Source organism: Doryrhamphus excisus, chromosome 6 (assembly GCF_030265055.1).
Source record: "Doryrhamphus excisus isolate RoL2022-K1 chromosome 6, RoL_Dexc_1.0, whole genome shotgun sequence".
Taxonomy (NCBI): domain Eukaryota; kingdom Metazoa; phylum Chordata; class Actinopteri; order Syngnathiformes; family Syngnathidae; genus Doryrhamphus; species Doryrhamphus excisus.
This window is the reverse complement of record NC_080471.1, coordinates 15,249,477-15,271,928: the sequence shown is the minus strand read 5'-3', so window position 1 is coordinate 15,271,928 and position 22,452 is coordinate 15,249,477. Positions and strand designations below refer to the sequence as shown.

Below are 22,452 nucleotides of genomic sequence, written 5' to 3'. Positions count from 1 at the left end.
AACAGGGCTGTTTCATGAGTGAATATGTCATTCTCGTCCTTTTTGACGTTTAGTGTGAGAGCTTGGTGTAGTGCAGCTGGGGCAATATGAATGTGTAATGGTATGAGGTACAAAACATTGGCCTATAAATACCTGTGGTGTATGTATCGGCATCTTGCTGTCTGTTGCTCATTCCAAAGGTTCTGTGTACCACTGTGAACCTGTGGTAGAAAATATAATCTGTGTTGTAAAATGCAATTTTTTGGTAATGCGAACTGATGCTGGTATTTGTGCGTGTGTGTGTGTGTGTGTGTTTGTTTTTCTTCCTTATGAAAATACTGTGTATGTTAATTGTTAATTGTTGTCACTTTAGCTTGTAAATTCATATATGGCCCTAATAAATATGTCATACCCAGAAGAAATGGAAGTGTGTGGCCTATTGCAGCACACACACACTATTAAAGGTCAAAGCATGTCATGGGTTGTAACACACAGATAAACAGCACACACACAGTGGTCTGAAAAAGTGTTTACCCCCTTTAATAATAAACTGTTTCTTTTTTTCCCAATTGTGTTGTCATTGATTTATATTTAAATTATTTGATCTGAAACATTGAAGTGTGACGAATAAGAAATCAGGAAAGGGCCAGCTTTTACACGCCACTACATACTCTGTAGTAGTTTAAAAAGGAGCTGTTCCTAGCATTCCCAGCATTTTTCTTATAGGACATGCCAGATGTCTGTACAATAAAGGTTGGGATGTTAAATGTGATGCGACTTAAAGACAGAAAGACGAGAACATACACACACAAACAGGGTAAAAGGAGTCCTTCCTGGGATCATTCTCCTGAGAGGGGTACCGGAGTACTTCAAGAGGCATGGCAAACACACTATAGTGGTAGGAAGTGATTTGCAGTTCTAATAGAAATGCAAATCATATTGAATAGTACATATAGGATCTCATCATTGGCTAGACAGTGCTTGTCATTGTGTTGTTAACCCTTGTCACCTTTGACAGGCATTAAAAATGGCACAGAATAAATTATGTATTTTATTTGAACTTCAGATTTTATTTTGTTTTGTGCGCTGCTTAAAGGGAACTTTGATCACAAGTGATATAAAGCCATCCAGCCAGGTAGAAAATGCTCTGGTTGCAGCGTACACACGCATCACCATGCCGACGCAAACGCAGAAGCACAAGCAAAGACGCGACGTGACGCAGTACAATGTGCTGAAATGCATCAATTGAACCCTTTACACTCTCCTTGATAAGGACTTTTCAAATTAAAAATATGCTTTTATCATTTTCACAGATTTCAGTGACATTCACAAGTGTTGGGAAAAGTCCATGTTCCATGATTTTCAGACAGCCCCCCAATAATGACATCATGGCAAAGTCTGCCTCCTTTGTAAATGAATCACATAAGCCCGCCTTCATTTACGCGAGGTGGGTCTGCTTTACTTGTGGTGGGCGTGTCAGGAGTATGGAATGAGGGAAACATGCTTAACTTCAAGCGTGTAGAAAAATACTTTAAAGAGGTTCATCCTGTATGTTGTCCTCAGTAAAGATGGGATGTAAAAAGATTAAAAGTGGGGCCACACAAAGATAGTAGATAGCAGTACTCACAGCAAGAACAGCAGGCTCAAATATGTTTACCTTTAGGGCAGGTCAACTAATGGATTATGGAGTTTACTTGTACATCGTACATCTCACATGGACACCTTCATGATCAAAAATACACGCTACACTGTCACAGCCTCCCCACAGAGCAAACAAAGGTTTTGAATATACTGTGCTTCAGGCGGTAGGGAAGTACGTTTATGTGATCCAGTCTTTTGTGTCATCATCATATCAAGTTTTACACATGATCCCAAACACACCTGATGCTCCAGGCGACTATTCCCTCTTCATTCAATAACCTTTACTCTGTCATCTGCATCTGCTGCTCGTCTCTTAACACACACACACACACACACACACGCTATGCAGAAAGGGGAAGAGGCGTAAGAGTATTTTAACTAGTGTTGGAGAAACCTGCCTGTCCGCTCAGAGCTGAGAGGAGGAGCCTGTGGGGCGTGGGACTCTAGACAAAGAAGACAAATGCACACTAACAGCACATACGAGTGGAGCAAAAGCGGACAGCTGGAAACAATCTTCAACTCCTAGGACTACTTTTTTCCTCCTGACTAACAAACTTGTAAAAAAAAAAAGGGGGAGGGTGGTAGTTGGTGTGCCAGCTGTGTGTGGATCCATACAATGGCTGACGTTGGCTTCCATATGTTGCCTGCAGCGTGTGGAAAAGTGTGTGTGTGTTAGCATGTTTGGGATGGCAAAGTGGGGCAGGCTCGACCAACAGCTCTGCTCTTAGCTCTGCGCCATGGGGGGTTGCCATAGTTACCCCTCGGCGACCAAAGCAGACGGCAAGGCTCCTCCTGACATCAACAATGACAAACTGTAAGTTTTGCTTTCATTTCTCTCTGTCTAAAAGCCCAATAGTTTGAGAATGTGAAGAAGTGAACAAATACTTTCTAAGTGAGCAACGTTCTCCAGATAAGAGTATGTTGCATATTTGTGTGATGGCATCAATGGATTCCTCCAGCAGCAGCTACAGGAACACATGCAGTGTGTGAATTGAAAGTGGAGCTCAGTTACTGTGCAAATATTTGCTCTCAAATACATAGTGTTGATTCCACCCTCATGACAGCAGGCCAAGGTAAACACACACACAAACTAGATGGAGGCAGCTGATCACACACACTACAAGCGTGTTTATGCACCAACACATGATTTGAGCTAGACCAGTGTGTTTGTGTGGCGACCACTGGCAGACCAAGAGGCCTTAAAGGGGTTAAAGCCAAGAATTGAAGCAGCACAGGATGTTCACTCCATTTCCTTTGAAGCCCCACTTCCACCAAGCAGCACAGTTCACTTGTGTTTCTATTGTCAAAACATGGCTACCAAAATAATACACATCTCCAAATGTGTCGAGATTTTTTTGTTCTATGTCTGAAACATAAAAAGTAATTTACATAGTCGACCGGTTTAGGGTGTACCCCGTCTCTCGCCCAAAGTCAGCTGGGATAGGCTCCAATAAATGGATGGATTTTTTTTATACATGAAATAATTTAAGGTAATATACATACATTTCATTTATTTTCATGTATATTTAATACGGAGCTGTGGTTGCTTTTATAATTGTGTTCGTATGTGTCAGGTTGATATCTTCTTCCTGTCAGATCTCTATCCAAAAAGATTGAACTCTATGAACTCTGCCAAGCAACAAATGGCCACACAAAAGTTTGACTAGGAAAATATATGTTGCTGGGTCTGCTAGTTAGTTAAAATATTATCTGTGAGGTTGTGATGTTTTGTGTCCGCTTTAAAATAATAAGCTAATGGAGAAGAAAAGGCCTCTAAAAGTGCCATTTCTCAACAAACACGTGTCCTCTAGTAATGCTAGATGTACTACATTGTTGTCATTTGAGCTACTAGCATAGTATTTCTCTTCTTTGTTGCTATAATACGGTGTCAGGCTCCTATGACGTCATAATATTGACATAGCTGACAGAGGTATTACTATCCCGCTTGAAAACACAATCCAGAAGACTGTTTTAATGCTCCAAACTGACCTGCACTGCTTTGTGGAAACGTGGTTGTAATGGTTTGGCTTCACTGACATTCACTTTTGACTCTGACCGTTTGACCCACTCTCTCTTACGCCCACCAGTAGGAGTGAAACCCCACGCAGTGCACAGTGTCTGCCTTATCACTGCAGGCTATGCAGGCAAGGTCACACTGAATAAACTCAGCTGCTGTCTAAGAACAGTGTGGCAGCTGCCCGATTCCTCTGCACATTTGCAGCAGATAGTAAAAGACATACACTCTAGTTTTACTAACAGACAACTGTTTACACCTGTAGTCATGGAGTCAGCTGAGTGTACCCTGACAGCAACACTTTAGTGAACCACAAAAATCACAATTGAACCATGTAGATTGGCGTGGAATCACCATTTTTCATGTGGTCAAATGATGTCAGCCACTTTACATTACACAAGCTCTTGCAAGGTTGAACATTCATTGACACAGTGGTCTTCCTGCTCTTTACTTTTCTGCAGCATCGTCTGCTTCTTGGACAATATACTGTAATTACTCTCAATTAAATGCTCACTCACTGCTCTGCAGTTGCCGCAGTGTAAGCTTGTTTGGCCACAGAGTGTGAAATGTCTTATCTAGTGGCTGCAGCAGCGATGTCACTGACCTATTGATTGTTTCGCACTGTAATTTTCACTTCATTACCCCTGCACTGTCCTCCAAAGGGGGATTAACAACAATAACCTGGAGGAGCGTCCGTACCTCCAGCAGGAGTACGTGTGCCAGCACATCACTCATTTGGACATGTCCGCCCTCACGGCACTGCCGCCTGGCGTGGACCAGGCCGAGTGGCTGGCCAGCAACAGTGAGTACATAACTCTTCACTTTCGTTGACTTGATGAACAGGACTTCATTTTCTCCTTTCACGGTTTGCCCACAGCCGTGACATTTTTCAAACACATAAACCTGTTCTCCAGTGCGCTGTCCGAGTTCTGCACACCCAGCACATGCCCGACTGCCTGTGGTCCAGGCGACACGTAAGTTAATGGCCTGTTGCTCTCAGAAATTAAGCAATTGTAAGATATGGTTATATATGTTGTCGTTATTTCTGAACTGATGCTTCAAAGGTTATATGTATTTAAAGTAAAACCCAGTGAAACTAAAGGGTAATCATTTTTCTGGCGGACGAGTATGAGTACACATTAAAAACATGCTGATTTACAAAGAAGCCCCCTGAGCATGCATATAAGTCAAAGAATTTGAAAAAAGTCAAGCTTGATAAATGACAAATCTAGCAAAGCGTTATTATTGTGGAACATCTAAAGTTGAATGCTGCATTGATTGACTATGTATACAACTCTTGTTTTAGAGTTTATTTTTGGACCGATGACCACGGCAGGAAGCTGAAGTGTTCCGCTCCACTTTACTTTGACTATGCCATGTCCTACATTCAGGATCTACTAACTGATGAAGATGTGTTCCCTACAAAAGCAGGTAAAAGTTACAAACTTTTTATTCAGTTGAGCATCACCGATTCTGACTAAAGTGCTCATCTCTACCACCAGGTTCAGTGTTCCCCACAGGCTTCATCTTTCTCGTCCAGAAGGTCTTTTTGCTGCTGTTCAGGACTCTGGCCCACATTTACTGGTCCCACTACCGAGAGACGCTTGCACTGGGGCTGCACCCACATCTCAACACACTTTTCACACACCTCACGCTCTTCTGCAGGCAGCACGCGCTCCTGGATGCGCAGGACACGGAGCCACTGCGGGACCTCATCATGGCTCTAGGACTGCAAGGATGAATTTAAACAGGAAACGTGCTGGTTAGAGCTGGATATGAAGTTACGGTTTTAAAAGCAGTGGGTCGTTCAACAGACAATCTTTTCATTATTTCTATGACATTGTTATGTATCGAGTATTTTAACATAACAGCGCATTCCTATGTATACTGATGCTGCTGGTTGTTCAAGTCTTCTACATTTACAGTATATTTAAGAGAGCATTTTCCTCTCATCTGACATACGTAACTGACAGTCCAGTCGAGAAGTAGAGATGTCCCCATCCGATCTTCAGGATTGGGATCGGCTGCCGATCTATTGTATTTTGAAGATAGGATAAAATTGGCTTCCACCACAAGATTGCGCCGATCCGATTTCCGTGTAACATTCATGACTATGGGCCACACCGGTGTGAGACATTAGCTCGACACAGAAGTCTTCTGTACGTTGATTGTTTTGCAATGTAGCAAGCGACACTGTCAATTCAGGAGGTGCACACCATTTTGCATTGTTTTGTTTATATTTGCCTCAGCAAGCTTTGACTGTCGGGACCTCCATTAGTACTTTTTTCCCCAATTGAGAAAACTGTCCATGTCAATTCAGTTGCATTATTTCAATGCTTTGAAGAGCTATTTTCATAACCGTAGTCAATTCCTCAAATTCAAAATCTTATCTAAAAAAAATCTGGATCAGAAGCCAAAAGATGTGGATTGGGACATCACTAGTAGCAAGCATTGAATGTGCCATCATTTATAACATGTACAACCACCATAGGAATGTTAGACTGCATGATTACAGTATACCCTCAACTTGTGTGTGTATATATTCTGTGCCAGAAACACTTGTGTCTGAAAAATAAAAAAGAGCAAAATGTTACAGTTTAAATAATGTATCTGATAACTGGACTTGTTTCAGTTTTTATATTACAAATTGACATGCAACTTTTATGGCGGAAAGTCCTGCTATTGGTTTGCCAACAACGCCCCCTGCTGACACATTGACTAAGCATGTTACCTGCGGCACAAAAAAGGGGACCCTGGATTACACTAAAATATAAATGTATGTTTCCAATGTATTCATATTACTTAAAAACATGCATCTAATTAAATTCAGGTTCCAAGTGAAAGGTTGTTTGTCTATATGTGCCCTGTGATTGGCTGGGGACCAGTCCAGGGTGTACCTCGCCTCTTGCCTGAAGCCAGCTGGGATAGGCTCCAGCATACCCCTGTGACTCTAGTGAGGATATATGGGGGTATAATGCAGTCCATTTTGTTTCATTTTGCTGGTTTCAGTTTCTAGTTCAGTCTGTACTTTAAAGATAAATAAATAGATATTAGCAGTTTCTCCATAGGAATTAATTTTAAGTGTAAAAAGAAAACTCAAAAACAGGGAGAACATGCAAAGTCCAAACAAATAGGTCCAAGCTGAACCAGAATAACCAAGTGTGAGTAATTTAGAAGGGTACCAAAACTCAGTACCATAATGACACTAGTACCAATGAAAATGGTAGTAAACAGACGGAAAGTAGACATTGGTGCCTCCTTTCGGTGTTAAATACTAATTACTAATAACAAATAAAAAGATTTGTCTTGCGAGTGTTGCATTTAAGATCAACTTATTCCAGTTTTCTTAAGGTGATACTATGTTAAAGGTCGGATCGTTGTTGTAGGACTTGAAATAAATAAGCCTTCCTCCTCCCTGCTCTTCATCCTCTGCTCTGCCTCCTCAATCAGACCTTACAGTATAAATAAGAAAGCCAAAGAGCCCAGTTAGTCCCCTTGAGAACACCTTTTTTTAAAAACTCGGATGTACTCAAGAAAGACTACACATAAGCCACTCAAGGAACAATCACTTTTAAACAAATATTTGGCATTCAATTAACCCACCTCCTTCCTGTGAGATCCAGCTCAAGGGTACCACTTGCTGCGAGTCTCCCGAGCGCGGTCATGAGTGCACTCCTGCCGGCGTGGACTTGTCTGCTGCTCGGCTTCCTGCCCCTGGAGATTCAGACTCGGACTTTCATCCATCAGAACCTCAGTACCAGATACAGGTACATGTTTTTAATTGTTCAGTTTCGTCGTTATCGTTATTATTCAAAGAAACTGCTGTATTGATTACAAGGGTCTCGTTAGGACCCCAAACATAGTTGCAACAAATTATGCCGAGCTCATATTCATAAAACTAGTTTGACTGGTGTGTTTTTAATAAATATATATTTATCGTCCTGTAAGTTGTAAATACACTGGCGGATATTATAGTTATAATAACAAAAAATATAAATATATCAGATTTATTTTTAGGTTGATTTTTGATCAGGCACTCACCTGAAGCCTCATTTCAGAGAGGAAGACAACCCTGGTCATTAATGAACGCATTTTTTTTTTTTTTTGGATGAAGTCAAACAATGGAGTCATACAATGTAGAAAAACAATTTACAAACAAAGAATGACGATAATAAAAACAGAAAATACAGTTTAGCATCCACATGTTCAATAGCTAAGTTGTTGCAAGAAGCATATAATCGAGAATGTCAAATTAGATTGCATAAACCGCAGCGTACAGGACTAATAGTCTCATCAATGAGCATGTCACCTAATCAAGTCATTAATTACAAAATAGTCATGTTTATTATATCTTATATTTGAATTTTGCAGTGTTAGTTGTTGTCAGACTTTGTATTTACTATTACATAAGGATAATCATTCTCACAGCAGGTGTCTTATTGAAGATCACCCCAAAAAAGGAGCAATGGAGGTCTGTGACTGATGTAACATAATACACTCATTGGCAAAAAAAAAAACTGTAATGAAACCCTGGGTACAGTACTTCAAATTAACAGGAAGTGCCGGAACTTTTTACCATGGTCCACAATGTTCTCACTTCTTGCACAATCCTGTCATACTGTTGCTGATTAACTGCAAATATCATTATGGAGCTGCTGATGAAGCGGATGATTCAGTCGGTTAAAACCACTTTGTTCCTGAATGCTGCAGACACCACCATCAACCACAGGCCCTCTTTTTGAAGCATAGGTACCGGTATACTGAACAAAAACTATCGCTATCTTATTGATGCTGGAAATGTTGTTCCAGAATTACACATGGGTTTAAGTTATGGCATCCTCTTCTGTTTTTCAGGTCACACAAATCTTCTAAATTCATGACGCCTTCTTACACCACCATGACAATGGCTACATTGGATCATTCTGTTTCCCTGGACGACCCCATCACCCTGGCAGACAGACGCTACCGCTGGAGGGCCCTACTAAAAACAGAGCCCCCGCTGAGGCTGTCTAAACTGTTGCTCCATCAGGAAGCGCTGTCATCGGCCCGAAAGGGTAGGTTACGAGGTCGTCGCCACACCAACAAAGGGGCCCGAAGGGGACAGCTGATGAGGGTCGGGTGCGTCCTGGGGACATGTCAGGTTCAGAACCTGAGCCACCGCCTCTACCAGCTGATTGGACAGAGTGGGAGGGCAGACTCCTCCCCCATCAATCCTCGCAGCCCTCACAGCTATGGCTAAGACTTTAGTGTTACAGGCTCACTACTTGGATTTTATTTATCAGTACATCATAGAAGTGTGCTCTAACTAATTTGCTTGTTGTTCGGTTTTTGTTGACAGGGCACTTTTTGTTGTTATTTTCACAATGATTACATAATTTTAATGAGTAATTCGACATGACAAGATATGTGTCTACAATTTTGCCTTTAGTATATAAGCATAGAATATGTACCTCGCAAACCAAGGCCAAACTCATTTGTTCCTAACATTACAATGTTATTGTTCTAATCCAATCCTGTAGTAACGCACATCAGCGGCCTGCACACCTTCAAGTCCACCGTAAAACACATTTTCCATTTAAAAAATAATAAATATTTTAGAATTCTAGATTTTTTCTTAATAATAGAGGCAAACCTCGGTTTTCATACACCCTCAGTTTACGTCAAAATATTCTCGGTTTACATACAAAATTGTACATAAACAAACCAGTTTTCCCTGTACTGTATCGTTCCACAACATCAAGTGCCCTAACTCATTGTCTGTGCATTTTTGATTGATTGTGACTGCTAAATAACCCACCATGGGGCCCAAATAGTCTTGCAAGTGCCAGCAATTTGATAATCAAGGTGAAAAACACTCGGTGAATTCAGTTTCATCAGGATGTATGGGAAGTCCGCATCAACAAGTTCTATTCAAGTCATAGACTTTAGACAGTGGTGTGAAAAACTGTTTGCCCGATTCCCGATTTTTTCTTGCAGTTAAATGTTTTAGATCATCAAACAAAGTTAAATATGAGTCAATGACAACACAACTGAACACAAAATGCATTTTTTTAAATGAAAACTTCTATTATTAAGGGAGAAAAGAAATCTAAATCTACATGGCCCTGTGTGAACCCTCCAATGTGGCAACAATTCTGCAAAGTTGAGTGGGCCAAAAAACAAACAGTGCTGGAAGAGAGTCATTGCAGGTTAGCACAAATTGTTATATATTAGGTACACAGGGCAATCGCCTTTTCACACTGGGCCATGTAGGTTTGGATTGATTAATTGATTAATAATGAAAACCAAGGTGCTACTGTACTTTCATACTGTACTTTTCATGATATTACACATTGTCATTGTTAGAAATCATGATGATGTGAACATACCTGGGCTCTCAGTTCATCCTTCCTGCGTCTGTCAAGGCTTCAGACACACACTAATCACCTGGGCAACAACAATCAGACAGAATAATTGTCCTCACACTTGCAGCCAGAATGGAAGTATGAAATGGAAGTTAAGTGGATATTTACACATCATTTATGCATATGAGTCAGTGTACAATTGTCGTTGTCCGCAGTGGAATGAAGCCTTGCTTTAATTTATCATTTGCCATGCTCAATAATTGCCTTTATTCTGTTTTAGTGGACTCATGACGTCAACCTTGACAAGGATATTATATTATAAGGATACTATATTTCTTCCTCATATTGTTTGTTAACCTTTTGTGTTATTTACTTTAAAATGTACAGTATACAGTATATCCCATGTGACTTAATCTCAAATATCATTTCATGAGAGTCTGAGTGGAAGAACTGTGTAATAAAACACTATTAAATCTCCTTGGTTCAGTAACCTAATATAAGGTCGTCAACGTCACCTTTTCATTAATGATGCTAACCACTATGTTTATGATTGGAAAATGCATATCTCTCGCATACACGCACACATGCAAGGTCCAAACTGCTTGCCTAAAATTGTCAAGTGCACCATGACATTGCACTCTGGAGCATTGTTCCACATTCCAGACCACATTCCAACTCCATGCAAAGACTATTAGATAAAAGCTGTACTGGGGATTCTATCATTCAATTAAAAAGTTGAAGAAAATGTTTTGAAACAAATTAACAAACTTAACTCAACTTCTAGGGGCGGCACGGTGATCGAGTGGTTAGCGCGCAGACCTCACAGCTAGGAGACCAGGGTTCAATTCCACCCTCGGGCATCTCTGTGTGGAGTTTGCATGTTCTCCCCGTGCATGCGTGGGTTTTCTCCGGGTACTCCGGTTTCCTCCCACATTCCAAGGTTAGGTTAATTGGCGACTCCAAATTGTCCATAGGTATGAATGTGAGTGTGAATGGTTGTTTGTCTATATGTGCCCTGTGATTGGCTGGCGACCAGTCCAGGGTGTACCCCGCCTCTCGCCCGAAGACAGCTGGGATAGGCTCCAGCACCCCCCGTGACCCTCGTGAGGAAAAAGCGGTAGAAAATGAATGAATGAATGAACTCAACTTCTATCAGTCACACAATTTCTTGGGAGGTTTTCCTCAAATAAATCGGCAAAAATGTTTGCTAATGTGGGCGAAAAAGTACAGAAAGTTTGGATTCATTTCTGAAATTGAGATTTTTGTTATAGTGTAACAACAAAAACAACATAAATAATGTTTACTGTTGATTTATCAATTTCCTTTATCAGTTTTCTGGACAGGGGTGCCGCCAGGAATAGTGACGCCTCATGAAAAAAAAAATATCACATTGGGGCCCCACTGAGCAATGGTTTCATTTTACCGACAGGAGCCCTGTAGAATTCTCCTGACATTTCCTTTTCCAGGGTGTCGGGCTGTCCTGTGGGGAAAAAAAATGCTCATGTATGATTTGTGCTAACACTGGATCGATACTAGACTACAATATGGATATCATATCAGTAGTGGAAAAAGTTGGATCTGACATATTTACATATTTATCCTTGTTGTGTTCTTCCAAAAACACAAAAAAGGAAAAAAACATCATTGTTAAATGTACACATAGGGATTACTTCTATCCAATCAGATTTCAAGGTTGGCCTGCATTGCCACCTCCCCTTGACACACCACTAAATGTCTCCAAAAACAGAGCAAAGTTTGACAAACTTGCCTGCATGTCAACAATAGTTCAGTGAAAACAGATTAACAGCGGTGACGTGCGGTGTGGTTCATGGCTGGTGACGCACTGACTCCTTTGGAGTTTTTTTTGTTAATGTTAGTGCAGGTTGTTCATTGAATGGATAACAAAAAAAGGAGAATAATTCACTTTGGTTGAAAAATGTTTTCATATACTTCTGAGACCCATTAAAAAAAATTTTTTTAAAAACATTTGTTGTTACCAAGCATGTGCCGCTTGATTGGCCACCAAATTATATTGGCCGGTTTCCGTAAAAAAAACCATGTGATCAGCATGTCGATAAATGCCTTTCAAAGCCGATCACAAAGACCGACATGTGTATGCTGTCGCATAGGGTTGCCCACGGCTGCCAATGGACGCACTTTGCAAGAATCAACACTAGTGTGTAAAAAATCAATGGCGCCAGTTTGACAGCTTTCCACAGGCAATGCCAATCGATGCTTTGATCACTCCCTTATCAAAACTATTGCTGTTCAACTTGCTAGAGTTATCCGCCTAGTTTCTCATCTCCTGACTCCAAATGTGACTTTTTACCATGGTGACATTTTGTTTTTAAAACAAACAAGCAATGTGGTTAGTTTGGAGCTTGTTTTTGCCCCACGAGGCAGTGGATATCACGTTCATGGGGTATGTACTAACTAACTAACTTTTTTCATGCTCATTTTCCTTCTCCAGGAAAAGTTCTGCTACTTTGTTGTAAGTCTGACGACCTCCCGGTGAATTTGGGTATATATATTTACATTTATTAATATTTGTTATTATTCCTTTTTTGTATTTTTCATCATGACAGGTGAGGCAGATGACCGCGCATCACTGATTAACAGAGTGTACCAGCCAAATACTGAGTGGACAGTTGTATTTGGTTTGGCTCGGTCATGTTTTAAAATGTCATAGGTGAGCGAAAGCCGGTTCTACGCCTGTTATTGAAGAACTCCATGCCAGCATATACAAACACATAAAGGTCAAGGTTCACAACAGTGTACCCCCTTAGATTTGATGACGTTTGGTTAAACTGTGACAGGACACAACATGTTTTGACCTGTGTCAGTTTGCTCAGAGGACTGAAACGGTGGAATATAAACAGATGCAAGTCATCACCTGCAGGAAGACTTCATCTACAAACCATGAGGGTCATCAATTTAGTATGTAGGATTTTATAGTCAGCCATTTTTGACTTGCTTTATTTTTAAAACATGTATTCAAGTCTTCATTGTTTATTTTAAATGCAGGGTCCAGACATGTCTCTGGCATACCGGCCAAATTTGACGAATAATACCAAAGAAAAGGAAGACTATAGGAACTTTGAGGTAAGCGTCAGTTGTTGCACTGTGTTTTGAATAATGGGCAAAATAAATATCCTGACTTTGTAAATTAGTTATGTTTGCACGTTTCAGAGTGGAAGCCTACAGGAGCGTGTGTTCAACACGTACAAATTGATGCATACTAACCAGACTGTGAACTTTGTGAGGCAAAAGGTGAGAATAAAACAACACACTCTCTGGCATCATATTTTCAGCTACCGTTAGGTTGATTTCTTGCATGACGTCTCAGATGTGATGGATACATGAATACAATAAATACAAAAATGTCAGTTTTTTTTCCACTGATATGTGCGTGACACTGAAAAATCTGCCTGTGAGGTTTTGGTGACGTGTCTGCAATTTACCATTACACGAGATGCGCTTTGCCCGCGCCCAGAATAGACCCGGTCGGAGATGGCGAGCTTTCTCCGCACCTTTGGCGCGCTGTTTTGTCCCGAAATTGTCACTGCGCCAAGCTGAAAATGTGGACTGTGCACTGGCCGAAATTACCACTGCGTGGGCTGCACCACCAAGTTATGATGTGAATGTGCTGAGAAGAGTATTTACATAACGAAGCATTGCTGACTTTTCAGTGTATAAAATATATCATATTGGCATTTGTCATCGAAGCCTTATCCAACCTCACACACAAATGACTAAGCAACATGAGTAATGAATATGAAATAATACCACATGACAGCCGTACCTTTTGGGTAAATGACATGTCCTCTTGTTCTCCTGCAGCACTTAGAATGGAGCAACTGCAACCACACCGAGATGTCAATGATGGACGCCATCATGTCTCTGGACCAGCTGGTGGACGAGTCTGATCCCGATGTGGACTTCCCCAACTCTTTCCATGCCTTCCAGACAGCTGAGGGCATCCGCAGAGAGCACCCAGACAAAGGTACACACAGTCACGATAATCCCTACGGTATAATGTTCACCAAGGCATTTATAGGGATAATGCTTTGGTTAACACACATGTATGTTCACAATCTGTAAAGGTAACAAAATGAAAAGGCCGTACCAAGACACTGTACTCCTATAGAGTGTTGTTATAATGCTACAGTGATGTACTTTATAGGGCTAAAGGTTAGTTAACTGTGTACATTTTGGAGGCCCAAATAAGGTATTTCAGGTACAATATAAAGCTGTCAAAAGTGCAAAAGCAGAACTTTTGAGTGTATCACCCCAGTGACAAGCCATTGTACCCCTAAATGGGGTATGTATCATGTCCCTTTTCCCCAGACTGACTGCATTTACCCCTGCAGATTCAGATAAATGTCTCCAATGTCTTTTTCCCAGACTGGTTCCAGCTGGTGGGTCTGATTCATGACGTTGGGAAGACGATGGCTCTGTGGGATGAACATCAAGTAAGAGACAATAAGACACAATGGTTAGCCATCAAGCATAGTCTAATAGAGTTTATATGTGTGTGTGTGTGTGTGTGTCTCCACAGTGGGCCGTGGTGGGTGACACATTCCCTGTGGGCTGCAAGTTTCAAAACTCCATCGTGTTCCGAGACACAACCTTCCTGGAAAACCCAGATGAGAAAAATCCCTGCTACAAGTAGTTTCTTTTGTTAAATTGAAAATCTGATTTTTTATTAACAAAACCCTTGAAATAGCATTTAAAATTGAGACTGTATATATATTTTAATATATTTAATCTCGTGAATTTTCTTCCCATTTTGTAATATCCTTTAATAACTAACCTCAAAGTGTATTTTGTATCATATATTCAGCTCAGAATACGGAATTTACAAACCAAACTGTGGACTAGACAATGTCCTCATCTCCTGGGGTCATGATGGTGAGTAAAAATATTGTACCAGAAATAGTTAATTTACATACAGTACAAATGACACACAGTTTGAATGGACACATCCTGTGTTGTACCCTTCAGAGTATCTTTACCGAGTGCTCAAGTTCAACAAGTGCCACATCCCGGAGGAGGTGAGTATCCTCCAGTGTTGATTCATCTTCCTCAACACATGGTCACAAGCCTTTGCCATCCCTCCAGGGTTTATACATGATCCGCTACCATTCCTTCTACCCCTGGCATTCCCACGACGACTACATGCACCTGTGTGATGACAAAGACCTGCAAATGCTGCCTTGGGTGAAAGAATTCAAGTGAGTGACATCACTGCTGTGTAACGCACAATGTTGTGTTTGATGCTGTTTCTGCATGTGTGTGTTTTCTATGCAGCAACTTTGACCTATACACAAAGGTCACAGAGCTGCCCGACGTGGAGAAGCTGCGTCCGTACTACCAGTCACTGATTGATAAGTACTGTCCTGGAATTCTAAAGTGGTGAACCAGCACAGCAAGTGTTCTTTTATGTTCAACAGTGTACCACTTCATTAAATCTATGCTAATTCTTAGTGGTTGGATATGCTTTGTATTGTATGAACCACTTTGTAGACCACTTGACTTCTTAAAGCATTTATTATATTTCAATGTTATTTAAAAAGTGTGTTGTTTAAGTGCACAGACTTAGTACTGGCACAGAAAGGCACACTTGTGGTTGATAAGGAAAAAGTGCTGTGATTTTGTTCAAGTGACAAAAAAATAAGAAATAACATTCTTGCATGTAACACTGTCATTCATTTGGTGTACTGACAAGTTTTCAAATAAATTGACATCAAGCAGTATGTTCTGGATGTTTGACAAACAGTATATCAACATGTACAGGTATGAGCCTGATCAGAAACGTACAACTACAAATATACACACACACACACATACCTCTTTTCTCAATTTGGAAACATTTTGGTAAACTTTCTCTCACTGTTCCTCCTCCTCCGTCACTACCACGTCTTCCTCCTCTTCATTGCTGATAAACGCTTTCTCATCACATTCTTCCACATCATCCTCAAGCTCTTCTTCCACCTCTTCATCATCATCAGCTCCAGTCTTTTGTCTAGATGACGTGCCTAAATGTTCTTCTTTGTCTTTGGAATCACTTGCCTGCTCGGAATCGTTTGCTGTTTGTCTCTTTGTCAATGCCCGCAGTAGACACAGGGTGGTGCTGCATCCAATGAGGGTCCAGATGAGCACAGGAGCGGGAACACCGGTGACCTGGGCACGCACCCACCTCAGAGCATGGGCAATGCTGGAGTTGGACCGGCGATGTAGAGACGATTTGTCCTGCACAGTACAATCATGCTCACTTGTGATTGAGGTATACCCTTTTTCCTCATATTGAGGCTCAAGTTGTTTGTTAGATCAAATCCATGCGTTTCATAGTGGAGGTCATATTGTATATATGCACATTTAAAAAATAGTAATTGTCAGTAATTTTGGATGCATTTTAGATAATAATTCATGCAAATTGTGAGTTGTATGACAGTCTAGAATTGAATTTACCTGCCCAGTGCCCACTCTGCTGTGATTGGTCACAGTCCTAAGCACACCAGACTACTGCCAAACCCCACTTTCTAATTTTGTCAGTCTAAGAGTTATTAATAACTTAATGAACCTTTTAGAGAGCTACTTCAAAGTCTTTAGGAGCTACTGGTTGGAGACCACTGACTTCCCACGTAAAAACTAACTTTGGCACCGCTGGTGAAGGAGAAACCAGACATGAGGCACTGCCTCTACCTCGCCTGCCTGAGGAGGACCACTTTGTCAGAGGCACTGCTGGTGCTGTGGAGCTGAAAAGCCGGATCTGAGGGCGCCACACTAAGTGCAGACACTCTTGGCACAACATGGGTAGTGGAAATGTGGTCATTACATGGTTTTTGCAGGACTAGCTGTGACAAGATATCGTGGAGCTGTTTTTTAAATTTGCATGCATGCAGGTAAGCCGCTCCTTGTATGCACACTCTATAATGCTACACAGACAACCGCTTACTTAAAATAAACACGGTGAAAATATAAAATTCTAACAACATTTATACGTCAGAAAAGTGTAAAAAGCATAATAGGTCCTCTTTAAAGAAGCAGAAGCTACAGTATTTTACATCCACAAAAAACATCACAATCTTCAGTCGGCATGTCGGTCAACAACAGCAATTTCAGCTCAGAATCAGGAAGCGGTGGCAGCTCTGCCTACTGAGAGCCGTTTCTATTATTTTGATCACATTATTTAACTACTTGTGAGGCAAAATATTAAAGTAACTGGTGAAGGTGTGCCTAATGTGGTGCCAAGTGAGAGAATTATATACCTTGAGTCCGTGTTGCTCTAGCATGCTCTCGAGAAATGAGTGGCCCAGATGCACCAAAGGATAGAATTCCTCATCATAGACCCTCCTCCACCATCGCTGTGGGTATGATCTGCACAGAGGTTTCAGCCATAAAGTAAACTTTCGATTTGTGTCTGTCTTACTAATTTAATGAGTAAGACTTAAAAGTTCCATAAAACCTAGCTGACCATATACTACATCAATAATGGAAATATTGATAAATATTCAGCTTTTAATTTTAGTAGCCACCATCACTAACCCATCCTGTTTTGGTTCTGTGAACCAGTATCTGTAGCGGTGGGCTCGCATGTAGGAAGGGGGCTCCTGGTGGAATGGGTACTGAGTGATGTCTGCCTGGATCAATTCAATCACTGCACAAAAAAAAAACAAATATAACGAAGTCAAAACTACAAATAACTGATAGCCTCTATCATTTCAAAAAATCTTCCAAATGTGTTGAAACATGCTAGCTCACATCTTCAGCACTCACAATCTATAGCCACTAGAGGCCACTGTTAGCCAGTTCTAACAAATGCAGTAATTTAAATTCAAGCAACTATTTATTACATGTCTAGCTCTTACTCTCTCTTAACTGCTGAACTTGTAAATTTACTCCGGTCCTAACTGATGATATCATAAAAGGTTAACTATGGGTATGGCTGGGTATGGCCAGACATGCAGCATGGTTAAAATTTAACACAAAGCAACAAAAAGGTACAGTTCGTCCGGCCAAGGCGGATAATGCATTATGTACCATCTTTCTTGCCCTGCAGTAGGCGGTACATGAGGCTGGTGAACCACGGCGCCTGCGTGTGACTGCCAAGAGCCGCAAACCACATCTGCCAATCCAAGCGGGGCTGGTGGGGTGTCACCACGGGGGGCGGAGCACTCATGTTGCCAGGTTTGTACATAAACTCAATTTCCTACAAGAAATTAGAAACAAATTATAAACTAAACTCTCTCTGGTATCACAGAACTGATTAAGAGGCCAGACATCATGCTTCTCACCGTCCAAGTTACACCATCGTTACTTCCCTCTATTACAACCTCAGGACGCCCACCGACACCGGTCATCCTTCTGAACAAACCGTAGGAGTTCACCAGCTGGTAACGATCCACCAACTCATAGGCTTGACGCACCCCAGGCCACAGCCTAGCATTGGAGTCATATTCTATGTAGGTGAATGGCACCTAGAAGCACAATACAACCTTTAAAAAAAGAGCCCAATAATCAAGAAAACAAAATTGTGAAAAACACACCATAAGATCTTATGTTTTGTACAAGAATTCCTTACTTTCATTTTAAATCATAACATGGTGGCACATTACTCATTTTTGATTCAGTTTCAATGCCACTTGTCCTCAGTAGGGATGTGGGGGTATGCTGAGCCTATCCCGGCTGACATTGGGCACATATAGACAAACAATCATACACACTCACATTCATACCGATGGGCAATTTAGAGTCTCCAATTAACCCAGTGCTTCTCAAACAAAGGGGTGGATACCCTTGAGGGGCATGGCGAACTGTCAGGGGGGCCTATTGTACTAGATTTTCAGTTTCTCTATGGTATTTCAAATCGGAGGGGCGCAAAGAACCACTGATTTGAACTGAGTTTCTATGAATTATACTCACCAGACTGATGGTGAACATGGCAGCCGCAGATGCAGCAAACACTGTCCACTGGAGAGTGGCAGAAAACCTTCTCAGGAAACCAGAGACACATGCACACCTGAAACAGAACCGTAGCTATCACACTCTTAGTTTCAAAGCAACAATGCCACATTGTGCAGTGTAGAGTTCACAAACAAAGAGGACAATGGTACCTGAACATGGCTGTGAGCATCTCCCACATGAGGGAGAGAACACCGATCCACACACATGGAATGGTGACAGTCTTCAGAAACCGATTAAATTGATGGAAGGTGAACGCTGAAAGAACAAAAAAGTTGAGCACAATGTGGATATGGATACAAACTATACAATGTACCTGTCTTGGAAGAGACTGCACCCTTTGCTATGTCCACCTTCAGGTCAAAACACATGATTGTGCCAAAAATCACCAGAGACCAGATGGCAAGCTCCAGCAGGTAACACAACCGTGACCACAGCTTGGAGCCTGAGAGGAGACAATTATAATAAGGATCAGCAATAAATTTCACACAGTCAATGAATTAATCAATCACTTATACCTGCCCCAACATGGGAATCTGAATAACTAAAACCTTAGAATAAAATAATGTACTCGGATAACCGGTTTGTGTTCTGCGCACCATTGGGGCTGTTTTGTTCAGACTTGCGCAGCCAGAAGTATACGTGCTGGTCATCAAGCAGAGACAGGCACAAGGCTATCGTGAGAAGGTTGAAGAAGTTGTAGTTCCCTGACAAAATAATAAAGACCTGTAGCAGCACCTGTACAAAGAGAACAAACCCATTAAAATCATTTGCAATTCCTTGCCACCTCCAGCCCAACATTCTGTATGAGCTTAGTGCAAATCAAGACAGAACATGTTGGGCTCACTTGCAAGTAAAAAGAACCAAGTCGTAGCCTGCGTAGAGGACTGAAGAAAAGCAGCGGTGCGGCAATCTCAATGACGTAGGCTCCGACCACGCTCAGCTTCTGCCACCAGACTGGCAACTGGTGGGCAAACCAGGCCAGAGGGGTGGGAATGCATTGGGTTTCGTAGTGATACGTCATTGCTGTACAACATAACCAGTATGGGGGGAAAAATACATTAGCAGTCAGATTATTACTTTGGCGAAAAGAGGTAATATTTTTGTGTGGGGTGTTTCTATGTAATTATATTGTTATTAGGAGAAAACAACTTTTATCAAACTTTCTAGAGGGGTGAGGCCAAAAGAAGAAAATGGAAGATGTCTTCTTCTCCCTCAGTTGTCAGTTACCTTGTTCCTTAAATGTTCATTTACCCCTCATATACATGCATTTAGAATTGTTTTATGAATAAGAATGCACACAAACTGGTGTACACGCTCACTGGGGTGGACGCTAACTGAGGTTCAAGTGTACATGGAGAACTGAGTGTACATTTTATGTGCTGTTTAAAAAAATACAGTATGTCTACTAGTGGTTGTCCTATATGGCTGACAATGAGATTTACAGCTACTACATATAGTGTCACCACCTATGGGCATGAGGAGAGAGAAAGGGTTGTACCGGTTAAGCCCCACCAAGTAGGACAACGTGAGGTGAGCTTCACCACTCCAGAGGCAAACATGAGACGGAAGAGTAGCCAGCGGATCAACCAGAAGGTCACGCGATCATGCTCTCGGGGCGCTCGATACCCCCTGATAAGAGTCATTGGAGCAACAAGGATGCAGAGGAAGCCAGTCTCCAAAAGTAGGTTGTCCCTGGGCAGAGTTCAAGATGGATGAGGAAGTGTTGTTTTTATCAAATAATGGACAGACTTGTGCGTAAATTATAAAATAAAAAAATAAAGACGACTCACCATTGGAAGTAGAGGAAAACCTGCCCCACCTGCAAAACAAGGTGAGAATGATTAGACATAGCATCAACTATATGAACACACATACTACCATGTATGGCTATCACCTGGTATAATGACAAGTACAAGGCCCAGAGGCAGAAAAACACCACGCTATCTCGTAGCGCCCCCACCAGCGTGGCGGCTAGGCTAAGCCCAGCCCCGATGAGGCACAGCAGCTCCATGGCGGTGTGAGTGTCCAGGCCCAGGTGAGGTCCAAGCCATAGCAGGGTGGGGGAGGTCAGCAGCTGTTCCCAAAGAGATTTGCCACTGTAACGCAGCCGCTTACGTGCAGGCAGCAGACCCTCGTTGCCATACAGACCTAGACACAAAGATATAGAAATATACATACATCTGACGTAATGCACATACTGTAACTTTACATTATTGTGGCACTGCATTTATTTAAGCAAAAACAAAATAAAAAATCTCAGGAGCCAATTGGATAAAAAAACACTGGATTTTAAAATACCCAAACACTTCTTTACAATCAGCAGATAATAACACCAACAAGTAAGTGCTATTATCTAGCAGTGATGCTTTGACATCATTGAAAGACACTTCAATGTTTTTTGGCATCCATGTTGTTTTTTTTCTTTAAGGTTTGATATTTTTGCAACCATAGTTGATAGCCCTCATTAATTCATACATTGATTGATTTAAAAAGGCAGTGTAAAAACTTTTTTTAGGTTTTTTTTAAGGTTAAATATACCCACTCGTTAGCATAAAACCACATATTTCTGCAATTGAAGCGAGTGGCCGACGCAGGGCATTGTGGATACTGTAGTTTAAAACCGATCCAGGTACTGCACTTGGCTTCATATCAGTTTGTGTGTTATGTCGTAGCATATGCTAACATTGTAAGTATTTTCTGTTAAAGAATTACACAACCTTGCAAAACTTTCTAAGCCACCTTTGATGCTAAGCTAGCTAACATACCAATCATACAAGCACGCTGAAGTGAACTTAGTTCTCACCCAAAGTTACTGTATGTCTCTTACCTGGTATCTGCAAATAAAGGGACACAAATGCTATCAAATAGATAGCAGCCATGCACCAGAGGAACATACGTCGTGGCAGAATGATTTCCCCCATGTTTGGACCGAGGTGCCGATGGGCGGGGCTGTCCTTTCCACTCTCACCGCGGAATGTTCAAATATCTACCCCCGGCAAAGACGCATAAAAGCGCGGCGTCAGTCAGTTTGCACCAAAGACATTAGACCGCCGCTTGCAGTAGCCTCTTGCCTTGCTGCTGGGCCCGTTAGCGACACCTAGCGTCCCGGAGTGTCGATTTGGACTTGTATAAGAATTATCTTTCTCTATTGTTTGTCTTTCCAAACTACAGGTACAGTTCCTTCACGTTGAATACAATATTTATAACCCGATTTTAATTTGACGAAATAAATGAATTAAAAAAACTAATCCTCTTCATATTGCCGTCTTGCCCACGATGCTGCGTTCAAGATAAGTAGGTTCACGGTGATTATCTGTTCGTTTAGCAGCATTTTGAACATTTTGAGGTGTTCTGGCAACAGTGTTGCGCGAATAATTTGGTTAATGATTTTTTTACTGAGGATAAGCAGACAGGGGGATGAGCCCTTACAGTTGAAACGAGTACGTTTCGTCATAATCCGTGTTGGTGTTTAAAGAAAATACTCATTATGCATTCACTCTTCACGCT

General features: G+C 41.4%; 4 protein-coding genes and 1 long non-coding RNA gene across 5 annotated transcripts; 3 read left to right on the top strand and 2 right to left on the bottom strand.

Annotated features, from left to right (window-relative positions):
* Positions 1 to 2,020: 2,020 nt before the first annotated feature.
* LOC131130858 (MOB kinase activator 2) lies at positions 2,021 to 6,452 on the top strand. The gene is made up of 5 exons (XM_058074935.1): positions 2,021 to 2,434; positions 4,297 to 4,436; positions 4,512 to 4,608; positions 4,941 to 5,065; positions 5,137 to 6,452. Exons 1-5 carry the CDS (start codon positions 2,358 to 2,360, stop codon positions 5,373 to 5,375), a joined length of 678 nt encoding a protein of 225 aa, XP_057930918.1. The 5' UTR covers positions 2,021 to 2,357; the 3' UTR covers positions 5,376 to 6,452.
* Positions 4,932 to 7,494, bottom strand: LOC131130860 (uncharacterized). Its single transcript, XR_009130102.1, has 2 exons — positions 7,238 to 7,494; positions 4,932 to 5,363 (listed from the first exon to the last, which is right to left on the bottom strand). It is a non-coding gene; the product is annotated as an uncharacterized LOC131130860 (long non-coding RNA).
* adm2b (adrenomedullin 2b) lies at positions 7,081 to 10,441 on the top strand. The gene is made up of 2 exons (XM_058074936.1): positions 7,081 to 7,401; positions 8,489 to 10,441. The coding sequence occupies exons 1-2, from the start codon at positions 7,298 to 7,300 to the stop codon at positions 8,871 to 8,873; spliced, it is 489 nt and encodes a 162-aa protein (XP_057930919.1). The 5' UTR covers positions 7,081 to 7,297; the 3' UTR covers positions 8,874 to 10,441.
* Positions 10,442 to 12,380: 1,939 nt separating this feature from the next.
* miox (myo-inositol oxygenase) lies at positions 12,381 to 15,734 on the top strand. The gene is made up of 11 exons (XM_058076282.1): positions 12,381 to 12,400; positions 12,822 to 12,915; positions 13,003 to 13,080; positions 13,168 to 13,248; positions 13,819 to 13,981; positions 14,383 to 14,450; positions 14,537 to 14,646; positions 14,822 to 14,889; positions 14,983 to 15,032; positions 15,100 to 15,212; positions 15,289 to 15,734. Exons 1-11 carry the CDS (start codon positions 12,396 to 12,398, stop codon positions 15,395 to 15,397), a joined length of 939 nt encoding a protein of 312 aa, XP_057932265.1. The 5' UTR covers positions 12,381 to 12,395; the 3' UTR covers positions 15,398 to 15,734.
* Positions 15,510 to 22,309, bottom strand: lmf2a (lipase maturation factor 2a). The gene is made up of 14 exons (XM_058076281.1): positions 21,773 to 22,309; positions 20,840 to 21,093; positions 20,736 to 20,764; positions 20,444 to 20,637; positions 19,790 to 19,968; positions 19,542 to 19,680; positions 19,259 to 19,387; positions 19,095 to 19,200; positions 18,904 to 19,000; positions 18,276 to 18,458; positions 18,022 to 18,190; positions 17,527 to 17,638; positions 17,250 to 17,358; positions 15,510 to 16,230 (listed from the first exon to the last, which is right to left on the bottom strand). The coding sequence occupies exons 1-14, from the start codon at positions 21,864 to 21,866 to the stop codon at positions 15,868 to 15,870; spliced, it is 2,157 nt and encodes a 718-aa protein (XP_057932264.1). The 5' UTR covers positions 21,867 to 22,309; the 3' UTR covers positions 15,510 to 15,867.
* Positions 22,310 to 22,452: the final 143 nt, after the last annotated feature.

Excerpts from the sequence above, each read along its gene's own strand:
- LOC131130858 (XM_058074935.1), top strand. The coding sequence starts at position 2,358 with ATGGGGGGTTGCCATAGTTACCCCTCGGCGACCAAAGCAGACGGCAAG. Across the intron at positions 4,609-4,940 it reads GCCTGTGGTCCAGGCGACAC|AGTTTATTTTTGGACCGATG; the intron begins GTAAGTTAATGG and ends CTCTTGTTTTAG. Across the intron at positions 5,066-5,136 it reads TGTGTTCCCTACAAAAGCAG|GTTCAGTGTTCCCCACAGGC; the intron begins GTAAAAGTTACA and ends CTCTACCACCAG.
- adm2b (XM_058074936.1), top strand. The coding sequence starts at position 7,298 with ATGAGTGCACTCCTGCCGGCGTGGACTTGTCTGCTGCTCGGCTTCCTG. Across the intron at positions 7,402-8,488 it reads AACCTCAGTACCAGATACAG|GTCACACAAATCTTCTAAAT; the intron begins GTACATGTTTTT and ends TCTGTTTTTCAG.
- lmf2a (XM_058076281.1), bottom strand. The coding sequence starts at position 21,866 with ATGGGGGAAATCATTCTGCCACGACGTATGTTCCTCTGGTGCATGGCT. Across the intron at positions 20,765-20,839 it reads TGTACTTGTCATTATACCAG|GTGGGGCAGGTTTTCCTCTA; the intron begins GTGATAGCCATA and ends CTTGTTTTGCAG. Across the intron at positions 20,638-20,735 it reads GTTTTCCTCTACTTCCAATG|GGACAACCTACTTTTGGAGA; the intron begins GTGAGTCGTCTT and ends AACTCTGCCCAG.
- miox (XM_058076282.1), top strand. Across the intron at positions 12,916-13,002 it reads CCATGAGGGTCATCAATTTA|GGTCCAGACATGTCTCTGGC; the intron begins GTATGTAGGATT and ends TTTTAAATGCAG. Across the intron at positions 15,213-15,288 it reads CCTTGGGTGAAAGAATTCAA|CAACTTTGACCTATACACAA; the intron begins GTGAGTGACATC and ends TTTTCTATGCAG.